This window comes from Syngnathus scovelli, chromosome 11 (assembly GCF_024217435.2).
Source record: "Syngnathus scovelli strain Florida chromosome 11, RoL_Ssco_1.2, whole genome shotgun sequence".
NCBI classification, from domain to species: Eukaryota; Metazoa; Chordata; class Actinopteri; order Syngnathiformes; family Syngnathidae; genus Syngnathus; species Syngnathus scovelli.
In genome coordinates this window covers 8,996,128-9,005,769 of record NC_090857.1, presented here as the reverse complement: position 1 = coordinate 9,005,769, position 9,642 = coordinate 8,996,128, and the positions used below count along the sequence as shown (strand labels likewise).

The window sequence follows — 9,642 nt, the reverse complement described above, 5'->3', positions numbered from 1 at the left end:
AGCACGCTTGTTTTATTTGTGCTTTGTAATGTCGTTCGTATTCTCATGAGTCAAAACAAAGCACTTAAGTTTAGATGTATTTATTGACATAATATTACACTTAACAGTAGATACTTTGAAAAGTCGCACTCAATCACAAAGTATCTTTTTCCTTAGGAAAAGTTAAATTCAGTCGTTGAAGTGTTTGCGTGAAGAACTTCGGCATGGGGCACTGCACGCTGATAATTCCATGACCGACTTCAGGCAGTGTCAGCTGACGAGCGTGCAAGTGAAGCGGAAGATGTCGGATTTTGCTCTGTTCCAACCCGAGTTTCCCCAGCACGTGCTCTGGTAATTTCTGCGGGTCAAAATGTCAGTGGTTTACAAGCGAGAACGAAAATCTAGATTGCAAATGTGAGCTTGGAAAATCTTGACAATTTTCTTGTTTGGTATTCTGAGGATGAATCAGACTTAATTTGAAAAAAGGTTAGAGAAAAAAATGTTATGCTTAAATGATGCTACCTGTGGTGCCAGTTTGCTCCAGTGTGAATATTTGTGGTCGCCTAAAATGAGGCATGTCAATGCAGATGCCATATGGACCCTCATCTGGTGCTTCACTCCTGTGAAAACAATACAACTCAGTTTGATAGACACTTGATTCGATCCAGTCCTCCTCACCAGTAAGAGGCTGCAGCTCCACAAGGCTACATCCAGCGTTGCTGTCCAGAACTTTGTATTTCGTGACGGCAGGAAGGGATTGGCGATTGGCGCGAACTTTAGTTAGTCCACTGCCTGAGTCATTCATTCTGTAAACAGGGCTTAAGGCCATCTGCAATTTAAAAATAGATACAGAAGAGCTAGGTTAAATAATAACAGAATAGGAAGCAGAGACGTCTACCTTGTAGTGAGGCTGAGAACCAGTGACTTCTCTCTCTATGATGGGAATGTCAATCATGCCTTCAGACGGCACTGGGACGCCCACTGTGACAACCCTGAGGACACAAATTGGTTTATTTCACTCAGCATTCCATCAGACAAAAAGCCTCCCTTGTGACCAGTGAGAAAAGAGTACTGTGTTAACTTATTCAGTACAGTAAAACTTACCAATATTTTCTGTGCACTTCATTACTTTTATTGAGTTTCAATACGTGCTCTGCTGCGTCTTCGCTCCTTGCCAGCAAGAGAGCACCCGTCATCTCCTTCTCTAGGCTGAGACAGGGCAGTAGCTGAGACTTGCACTTGACCTTCCTACTCTCCATCATTTTGGAGAGGACAGGAAGCACAGATGTGATGGACGTCCCCCCAGAGGAATCTGGAAAGGGAAAAGCGTTCCGTTTCATTTCATATCTCTTGAATTACTCTGTGTTTTTTTTTTTTTTTATACCTCTGACAGGAACACCATACGGTTTGTTGATGATGACCACATTCTGATCCTGGTAGAGCACTCCTTGGCTTAGGTGCTTGGCCAGCACATTGGGATGGACATTTTGAAGCTGCATACTGAATCGTTTTAGGTCCATCACCCTCTTCTGTTGGGGGGACACATTGGGCTCCGCTGCCCGAGTATTGGACTTCTCCTGCCGGAGCTTTTGAGCCAAGTCAATGGCTCGTAGTGGAGGTTTCTCTTCTTTCCCAGCATCTGGAGCTTCCTTTGCGGCCGTGGTCTGACCCCTACTCAGATTAATAAGAGCCGTTCTCGAACAAGGCTGGCACTTTGTCCGTGTTTTTCTTGGAAACCGTACAACGAGGTTCCAGTCAGCAGTGAAAACGTATCTTATACAGCGGTTCATAGTTCGATTGGGCGTTAAAAAGATAATTTTAAAGAGTAGACAATTGTAGCATGGAACGCATGCGAGTGTCACTTCTAAATACTTCCGGGTATAGTTGTTAAAACAGTTGTTCCAGAAAACAAAATAAAAAGACCGAAATCTATATTTACATTAAATATTTAATGATATCAAAAGCACTATATTAAATCATCTAAAAACCCGTGCAATTTGAGTAAAATAATTGAAAAGTATAGGAAGAATTTCTGACCCAAAATTTCTTACCTAAATATTCAAACGGTATAACTTCCGGGCTTGCAGTGTGAGTTCCGCCAATTTTGGTGCGTTCCTTTTACGACTCCGTAGTACCATGCCTTTTTTTATCGATTCATCCCAATGTCACCGGAAGAAACCGCATGTTTACGAAGTTGCTTTGCAAGAAATAAACGTACTATTTCTTGAGATTCTGTGCGATGTGTGGTAGTCGCCGTTTTAAAACGAATTGTTTTCAATTGCAGTATTAAATGCAAGACGCACTGGCGCGATGGGAATAAATGATCGAGTTACATGCAGTTTAGGTTTAATGTACATTTAATAGTCATTTTGCAAACATGAAAATCACGGACAGCGTGTTGAGGAGTTTCAGGGTTGCGAGAAAATATCAATGCAATTCAGATAAAGTCAATTGTTTTGAGTATTGTTTTAATGGTGAGAGCGCGATTTCAAGCAGCAACGACGACAGCATTGTTTTGTATGATCTGACCCAAGGAACGTAAGTATGCATTCGAATTTTGCATCACTTTTCAATTTGATCTGCAATGTGAGTCTTGGATGTGTTATAAATTCTAATAGAGAAGGTCAAACATTTGATGACTCGTTAGACTGCACAGGTAGACCGACTTAATTTCATGATTTGCATTTTTGGTGGTGTTTAATTTTGCAATAATCTCATCTCAGGCCGCTTGATCGTCCGCTTTACAGCAAGAAGTATGGAGTCGACTTGATCCGTTACACATTTGGAGATCCCGAAAAAGTCATCTACAGTTCCAACAAGTTGGATGGTAAATAAATCAACACTGTGAATTAGAAAATGTGGAATAATTTAGATATGACTGCAATATATTGTGGAACCCAATAATACATTGGCGCCTTGACTTACGAACAACACAGAGGGCATCTGATGTTAATTTAACGACAATATAGCATCAAACGGAATCAAATGTTGAATTGTATCTCAGCAAACTTGTAAACTAGGACACTCTTAATTTTAGGTAACACTGTATTATTATTATTTTTTTTTTTTACTTGTAGATACAATACGACTTCTGTCACTAACTAACAACAATTTCATCAGATACTTCTCCGGTCACACTGCAAAGTGAGTAAAAGCACAACACATTTATTTCGGTATGTACTTTTGAATGTTGTATGTCATTCAATAATTGCTTTACAGAGTTACAGCTCTCTCTATGTCACCTGTGGCGAGAATGTTCATCTCGGCTTCCTTGGATAAGACAATCCGCATCTGGGATCTACGCACTGAGCATGTTCAGGTGATTCACTTGAAAAAAAAAATTAAATTTTGAGCCTATACTATATTTCGACCTATACAGCATACATACATATCACAAGACATTTTTGGTTTGTGTGTTCCAGGGTCGAACCGAGCCCCTTGACAGACCCATTTGTTCTTATGACCCGGAAGGGGTCATTTTTGGTGCAGGGGTCGATTCACAGTCCATTAAACTGTACGATGTCCGCGCTTTTGCCAAGGTACACTTGATACGAGTTCAGTGTGTGTTAGCTTGTTGTAACTTCTGCTGTGATGTTCAACAGTTAATTCTGATTGCATGTTTAAAAACTTACAGATAGGTTTGTGCACCTTTTTTTTTTTTAAAGGGTCCATTTAAGTCCTTTGAGACAAGGCTGAATCGTCACTGTCACTGGACTAGACTGAAGTTCAGTAATGATGGCAAACTAATTCTCATCTCTACCAATGGGGGAATGATCTGCATCCTCAACGCTTTCACTGGAGACGTGATTCACAAATTTTCTGTAAGAGCCTTCCACTTCTGCTATGGAACCAGTCAAAATCTGTATTCCATTTGAACTTGTGTCGTTTTGCTCATTCAAGGGCTACAACAACAGCACAGGTTTAAACCTGGAGGCTTGTTTCACCCCCGACTCGCATTTTGTCATGATCGGTAAACATTTTTTTCTGTTTCTCTCTCTTTCTATGAGAATTGCCATGTGACTTTAACATACCTTCTCTTCCCCTTCCAGGCTCAGAGGACGGGAGAGTTCACGTTTGGAGCACAGAGAACGGGATGAAGGTCGCTGTGCTGGATGGGAAACATCCGGGACCCATCAGCGTTGTGCAATTCAACCCATTGTACATGACTTTTGCCACTGCCTGCACTCACATGGTGAGATAGTAAATTGTTGGATCCTCTGCTCAAATGCTAATTACACATTTGTGTCGCACATAAACACAAAAATTGGTGCACAATAGAGTTTAATGGGGCAACGTGGGGTCTGAGTGATAAGCATGGCTGAATGGCTGCAGTTCTAAAATTTTGCCGTTTGTGTTGTTGATGCCAAAATATATTATTAATGGGCTCGTTGCGCAGTAGTTAGGTCGACATGTCCACTTGTATCCACAGCAACCTACATTTGTCTACAAGGTCTTTCTAATAATGTGCTTTTCTTGTCCTCTCTGCAGAAATTCTGGCTCCCGAATGTTGACGACGTGTAAAGATTTCAGTATGATTTTAATCAATACCTCTTTTTATAATTTTTTAAAATTTATATGTCACTATATTTTTTTTATCTCTTAGCACAGTTTGATATTTCATTTTTAACAGTGTTTCATCATTTTAATGTTCGAATTCGTATTGTAAAAAAAAAAAAAAGGACTTTCTGATAATACCTCGTTATTAATTTTAGAAAAATGCAAATTATCCTTTTTAAAATCATGACTACTTTTAGACCGTTTTTACAGGGGCAATTCAGTTATTTGTACTTGTCCACGAACAAATGAGCCTCATTTGATTTGTATGAAGTCTGTTATTTTATAAAAGCTGAAATAATTTTCAGCCTATTTTTTTCTTTCCCCTAAAATGATTGTTTTGGTGCTAGAACTTTTAGCATATCTCATTAGCTTGAATCTTTTTATGTAAGTGTAATGTGTGTGAGTAGGGGTGGGAGGCTGGTCATATAAAAAATGTATGAATGCTTGGGTTATGTACTCAGCCCTAAATAAATAATACACGATCCTGTCAGCTAACCTCACTACTACACACTTTTGTGTGTGCTCATGGATGTGAACTAGCACATTTCATTCATTCATAATTTGTTTCTTAGATAGAGATGCTAATTTGCAAGGCATTTAACCCCAACCTGTTAGTGGTACGGTGACTGTGTGTATGTCCATATTGAAATTATGTCAAGTGCATGTCTTTGTCTAGGTTTTAAACAGTGTAACCTATTTCTTGAAACATTTTTTATACTCAACCATTTTTTATTAAATAATTTTAAAAAAGATGCCTTTCAATATGGTGTGTTCCAATGAATTTGGGATTAATGAGAAATTCTTGTCCCTTTTGTAAATTGTGACATCCTTGGAAGATTCATTTTTGGGGTATAGCCATCATAAATGGGCTTAGTAATAACTACTAAGTAACTCGCAATTCTGCTTCCAATTCTTAGGAGCAATAAAATATCCTCACAGGTCAGCTACACAAAAACAACACCCATGGCTCACCAAGCCAGCAGGCTTGGGGTTGTGGTCAGTGATCCACAGGGGGTTTTAGATCAGTGGTCAAGCTGCCATATCCACTGACAGGCACAATATTACTCATCCGCCTCCCAGTTCCGCAGATTGCGTTTCAGGTGTGAAGAATCTCCAGCGTCCGCCTGGAGAGCTGGTGTCACTCTGTGTGCGTGGGTCCATCTGTCTGCTAACAGAGGCAACCGGACAGGTCGACTTCCTGCAGAACCAGACGAGCGAGGACAGAGGTAGATCTGGAGCTGCTCCTTCCATGAAACTGACATCTGACTGCCAAAATATGTCACACCAAACTGGGATCAATGGTATGCATGTTTTTCCATGTTTGCTTAGTTACCTGTTTTGTACTGCACTATTTAAGATGTAGGAATTTAACCTAAAAAAAAAGTGATCTATTTTATGATGTAGTATGTTTTTTGAATAATATCTTCAACCTAGGATTTTTCTAGCTGTTGTATAAAAGCTTTTGGATTTAATAGAATAGATTTAAATGTTTAATGCCAGCGAGGACAAGAGCAAATTAAATGTTAAATTCACCATTTTAAGGGTTTTGCACAGAATAAATGTTCTGGCGTTTGGTAACAGGAGCACAAAGGGACGGTTGGCCTGAAGGACACCTTTCTCACCTTTCTCACCTGATCATATATTATTCATGAGAGTGCTGTGTTTGGTATCTATGGTGACACATAACACAGCTCCAGATCTAATTTTCAATACCAAATTGAAGCGTTCGGGATTTCGGGATTAAAAAGGGTGTTTTTCTTGATTGATTGATTTTTTGTTTTCCTAATTTAACATCTCAGTTTGAGTCGTTTTGTGGAGGTAGTATGACTCCGGCCTGGATCATATGTTGTCACTGTGGTGTCTCAGGTTCTTTTGGTGTCACTAGCTTCGCTCAATATAATAATAAATAAATGCATTTTCGTATTCTCTATTTACATTTTTGAGTTGTTAGAAACAGTTCAATGTAATTGTGTACTTTTTTTAATGTTCAGCACCATCTGGTAGACTTTTTTTACATTGTCTGCTGTATTTTAAATGACTTCAGCTACATCGGAGCTTAAAGACTTCCTGGCCCAAGCAAGGGGAGGTGCCATCAGGATAATGAAGATTGTCATCCAAAATGGTAATCTCGCCATGTGTATTTATTTGGAGACATGGGAGAACTTAAAATTTGACTTTTGTCTGCAGAAGAGTTGGTGCTGGAGTCGTGCGGACAGCCAGTAGAAAGCTGGGACAAGGACTACGACCACTTCCTATTACCTCTGCTCACGCCACAGCAGCCATGCTACATCCTCTACCGACTGGATTCGCAGAATGCGCTGGGATACGAGTGGATCTTCATTGCTTGGTCACCCGACCAGTCACCAGTACGTCCTGATGTACAGTACGCCAGGAAGGAAGGGAGGGGAAGTAAACATTAGCAATTCAAATGATATGGTTGCATAAGTGTGCACACCCACTTCTAACCGGGGATGTGGCTATATGCTCAGACTGAATGAATCACAGAAAACTTGTGCTAATTGTCAGTCAGCACACAACCGCCTTTGATTGACCCCGAATAAATTTCAAGGAGGCTTTTCGTGACATTTTTTTTTAGTCACATTTTATAATCACCTCTGTACCGTGCAGGTCAGACAGAAGATGGTTTACGCTGCCACTCGTGCCACATTGAAGAAAGAATTCGGAGGAGGTCACATTAAAGATGAGTTGTTTGGTACAGTTGAGGTTAGTGAAAAACAAAAAAAAACAAAAGAAGTAACCTTCAAGTAACTTTCTTCTTCTCTTGTTTATATCGGCAGGATGACGTGTGCTTCCAGGGTTACCTGCGTCACATGACCTCCTCCTGTTCTCCTGCGCCACTCACAGCAGCCGAACAGGAACTACAACGAATTCGAGTTACAGAGGTGAAGAAATGATTTTGAATTTTAAGTAGAAATGTGAAATCAACTTTGTGTTTATCTTTTCCCTGCAGGATAAAGTTGTATGGGTAAGTTTACATTTTTGCCTGTGTGTGTGTACATACATGCATTTTAGTTTTTGTCAATGTGTTTTTTGTTGTGTATTTCATCAATTACACAAGCTTTATTTTGTCATCCACAGGATGAGCGTAGACGTATTGGGATTCCACGTGCTAGAGTATGTAACATTATGTAAAAGTTGTATTTGATTAAACAAAAATATCTGAATTTTATTTCACTACTTTAACATTTTTTAATTCCTGTACATCCACAGTCTGACGTGAATTGTTATATGTTTGCTTGCGGGTTAGGTTCCAGTGGAGTTCGGTATAGACAAAAGAGTCTCTCAGGGTCTCGCGTTCCCTTTACAAGAAGAGGCCAAGCGAGCTCTTCAGCAGCTGAAGCAGAAACGCATCAACTACATACAACTGGTCAGCTCTGATGCAACCGTCCATCCAAAATATGTCACAAAACTGGTGCTTGAGTGACTTTGTGTCGTATTGCAGAGGTTGGATGTGGAGAAAGAGACCATTGAGCTGGTTCACACCAAACCAACGGAGACCCGCGAGCTCCCGTACAGGATCCCCATGGATTCCCCCAGATATCACTTCTTCAACTTCAAACATTCCCACCAGGGCCGCACTCAAGAGGCACTGGGTCAGTATGCAACCATCATGGTGCTGCTCGTATTTTAAAGATCTGGAGCATAGTTGAGTGGACTGTACGCTTGCTGAACTGTGTTGTTTTTGGCAGCTATTTCAGTTTTAATGAAAATGCTTAAATCACGGTGAAATCCGAAGTGAAAATTGCAAAACACTAAGTGCTGTGATTGACTTCTCTTCCAGTGTTTATATATTCCATGCCCGGGTACACCTGCAGTATAAAAGAGCGAATGTTGTACTCAAGCTGCAAGAACAGGCTCCTGGAGGAGGTGGAGAAAGATTTCCAGCTGGACGTGACCAAAAAGGTACAGAGTTTTGAAATTGGAATGAAAATGAATATAGAAATGCATGGGTGAATTGATATATGTACAGATGGAGATCGATAGTGGCGACAGCCTGACAGAAGACTTCCTGTATGAGGAGGTCCACCCAATGGAGCACGCCTTGAAGCAAGTGTTTACTAAACCTCGTGGACCAGGTGGCAAGAGGGGCAACAAACGTCTTATCAAGGGCACGGGAGAGAACGGTGAAGAAATTTGAACACACACACACACACACTTGATGGGGGGCTCACACTCCGGACACCCAAGTGTTTGTATAAAATTTAAAAATACTTTTTCCATTATATGTCTCCTTTAATTTGCAGGGTTGGATGTATTGCTCTGCTATGCTTTCTTCATCAATGATTCACATTAATCATTCTTGGTGACAGCAGGAATGTCTTTAAAGTTTGTTGTATGATTGATTATTATCCTAATTGAACACAGTGCATGTATTTGTTTCAATCACGCACACGTTTCACGAGGATGTTCTTCACAATAAAATATATTCTTCATCCTATGGCGCATTTGTGTACTTGTGGTAAAATAAGTCTCCATCATGTGGATTCAATGACTTGCTTCAAGTTTGCTACGTGCCGCTCTTTGTGTGCGCATGCGTGTATTTCGAGAAGGATTTCTTCAAGCATCTGAGAAGGATTTCTTCAAGCAAATTGTAATGCTGCCACGGCTGCAAGCTCATTGAAGCATGCACTGGAACATCTATCTGATTTCTGACCTGCTAAAGATAACACACAGTAAATATCAATACTATTTTTTTTTTTTTTAAGTTACTTTTTTTCTAGGAATACTGTCACTCCATCGCACACACACGCGCGTGCGCGCGCGCACACACACACACATACGTATGTATGTATGTACGTACGTATTGTATGTATGTATGTGTGTATGTGTATATATATATATATATATATATATATATATATATATATATATATATATATATATATATATATATATATATATATATATATATATATATATATATATATATATAAAGTATGTTGCGGAATAAGATTGATCAAGTTATGTCAGACACATCGGAACTATCATGTAATCCCTTCAAAATAAAGCTAGGGCTGCAGCACGGTTCAAACGTAGACAAGCTGAAGAGGAAATAGTTTGACAGGCAGACGAAATATTTAGGAC

The 9,642-nt window shown here is 39.8% G+C and overlaps 2 protein-coding genes across 4 annotated transcripts; one reads left to right on the top strand and one right to left on the bottom strand.

The window, feature by feature from the left end:
- Positions 1 to 64: 64 nt before the first annotated feature.
- Positions 65 to 1,976, bottom strand: LOC125977261 (pseudouridylate synthase RPUSD4, mitochondrial). Its single transcript, XM_049733602.2, has 6 exons — positions 1,364 to 1,976; positions 1,084 to 1,291; positions 878 to 971; positions 658 to 808; positions 502 to 599; positions 65 to 337 (listed from the first exon to the last, which is right to left on the bottom strand). The coding sequence occupies exons 1-6, from the start codon at positions 1,767 to 1,769 to the stop codon at positions 134 to 136; spliced, it is 1,161 nt and encodes a 386-aa protein (XP_049589559.1). The 5' UTR covers positions 1,770 to 1,976; the 3' UTR covers positions 65 to 133.
- A 119-nt stretch (positions 1,977 to 2,095) lies between these two features.
- On the top strand, positions 2,096 to 8,995 carry LOC125977262 (twinfilin-2). 3 transcript variants are annotated; one of them, XM_068652388.1, is made up of 18 exons: positions 2,096 to 2,517; positions 2,703 to 2,806; positions 3,057 to 3,123; positions 3,199 to 3,298; positions 3,402 to 3,518; positions 3,645 to 3,800; positions 3,880 to 3,949; positions 4,029 to 4,171; positions 6,729 to 6,902; positions 7,165 to 7,260; positions 7,335 to 7,439; positions 7,508 to 7,522; positions 7,636 to 7,671; positions 7,805 to 7,924; positions 8,000 to 8,150; positions 8,339 to 8,460; positions 8,528 to 8,681; positions 8,802 to 8,995. In XM_068652388.1, the coding sequence occupies exons 1-18, from the start codon at positions 2,357 to 2,359 to the stop codon at positions 8,849 to 8,851; spliced, it is 1,941 nt and encodes a 646-aa protein (XP_068508489.1). In that variant the 5' UTR covers positions 2,096 to 2,356; the 3' UTR covers positions 8,852 to 8,995. The 3 variants fall into 3 exon arrangements, with proteins under 3 accessions (XP_068508489.1, XP_049589562.1, XP_068508488.1); XM_068652387.1 differs by lacking the exons at positions 2,096 to 2,517; positions 2,703 to 2,806; positions 3,057 to 3,123; ... (3 more) ...; positions 3,880 to 3,949; positions 4,029 to 4,171 and adding exons at positions 4,497 to 5,837; positions 6,581 to 6,658 and having other exon boundaries at positions 6,724 to 6,902; XM_049733605.2 differs by lacking the exons at positions 6,729 to 6,902; positions 7,165 to 7,260; positions 7,335 to 7,439; ... (5 more) ...; positions 8,528 to 8,681; positions 8,802 to 8,995 and adding an exon at positions 4,468 to 5,288 and having other exon boundaries at positions 2,114 to 2,517.
- The last annotated feature ends 647 nt before the right edge of the window (positions 8,996 to 9,642 follow it).

Coding starts and splice junctions, on each gene's coding strand:
- LOC125977261 (XM_049733602.2), bottom strand. CDS start 1,769: ATGAACCGCTGTATAAGATACGTTTTCACTGCTGACTGGAACCTCGTT. Junction 1,292..1,363: donor GTATGGTGTTCCTGTCAGAG/GTATAAAAAAAA, acceptor TTCCCTTTCCAG/ATTCCTCTGGGGGGACGTCC. Junction 600..657: donor GGAGCTGCAGCCTCTTACTG/GTGAGGAGGACT, acceptor TTGTTTTCACAG/GAGTGAAGCACCAGATGAGG.
- LOC125977262 (XM_068652388.1), top strand. CDS start 2,357: ATGAAAATCACGGACAGCGTGTTGAGGAGTTTCAGGGTTGCGAGAAAA. Junction 2,518..2,702: donor TATGATCTGACCCAAGGAAC/GTAAGTATGCAT, acceptor ATCTCATCTCAG/GCCGCTTGATCGTCCGCTTT. Junction 4,172..6,728: donor CCACTGCCTGCACTCACATG/GTGAGATAGTAA, acceptor TCTGCAGAAGAG/TTGGTGCTGGAGTCGTGCGG.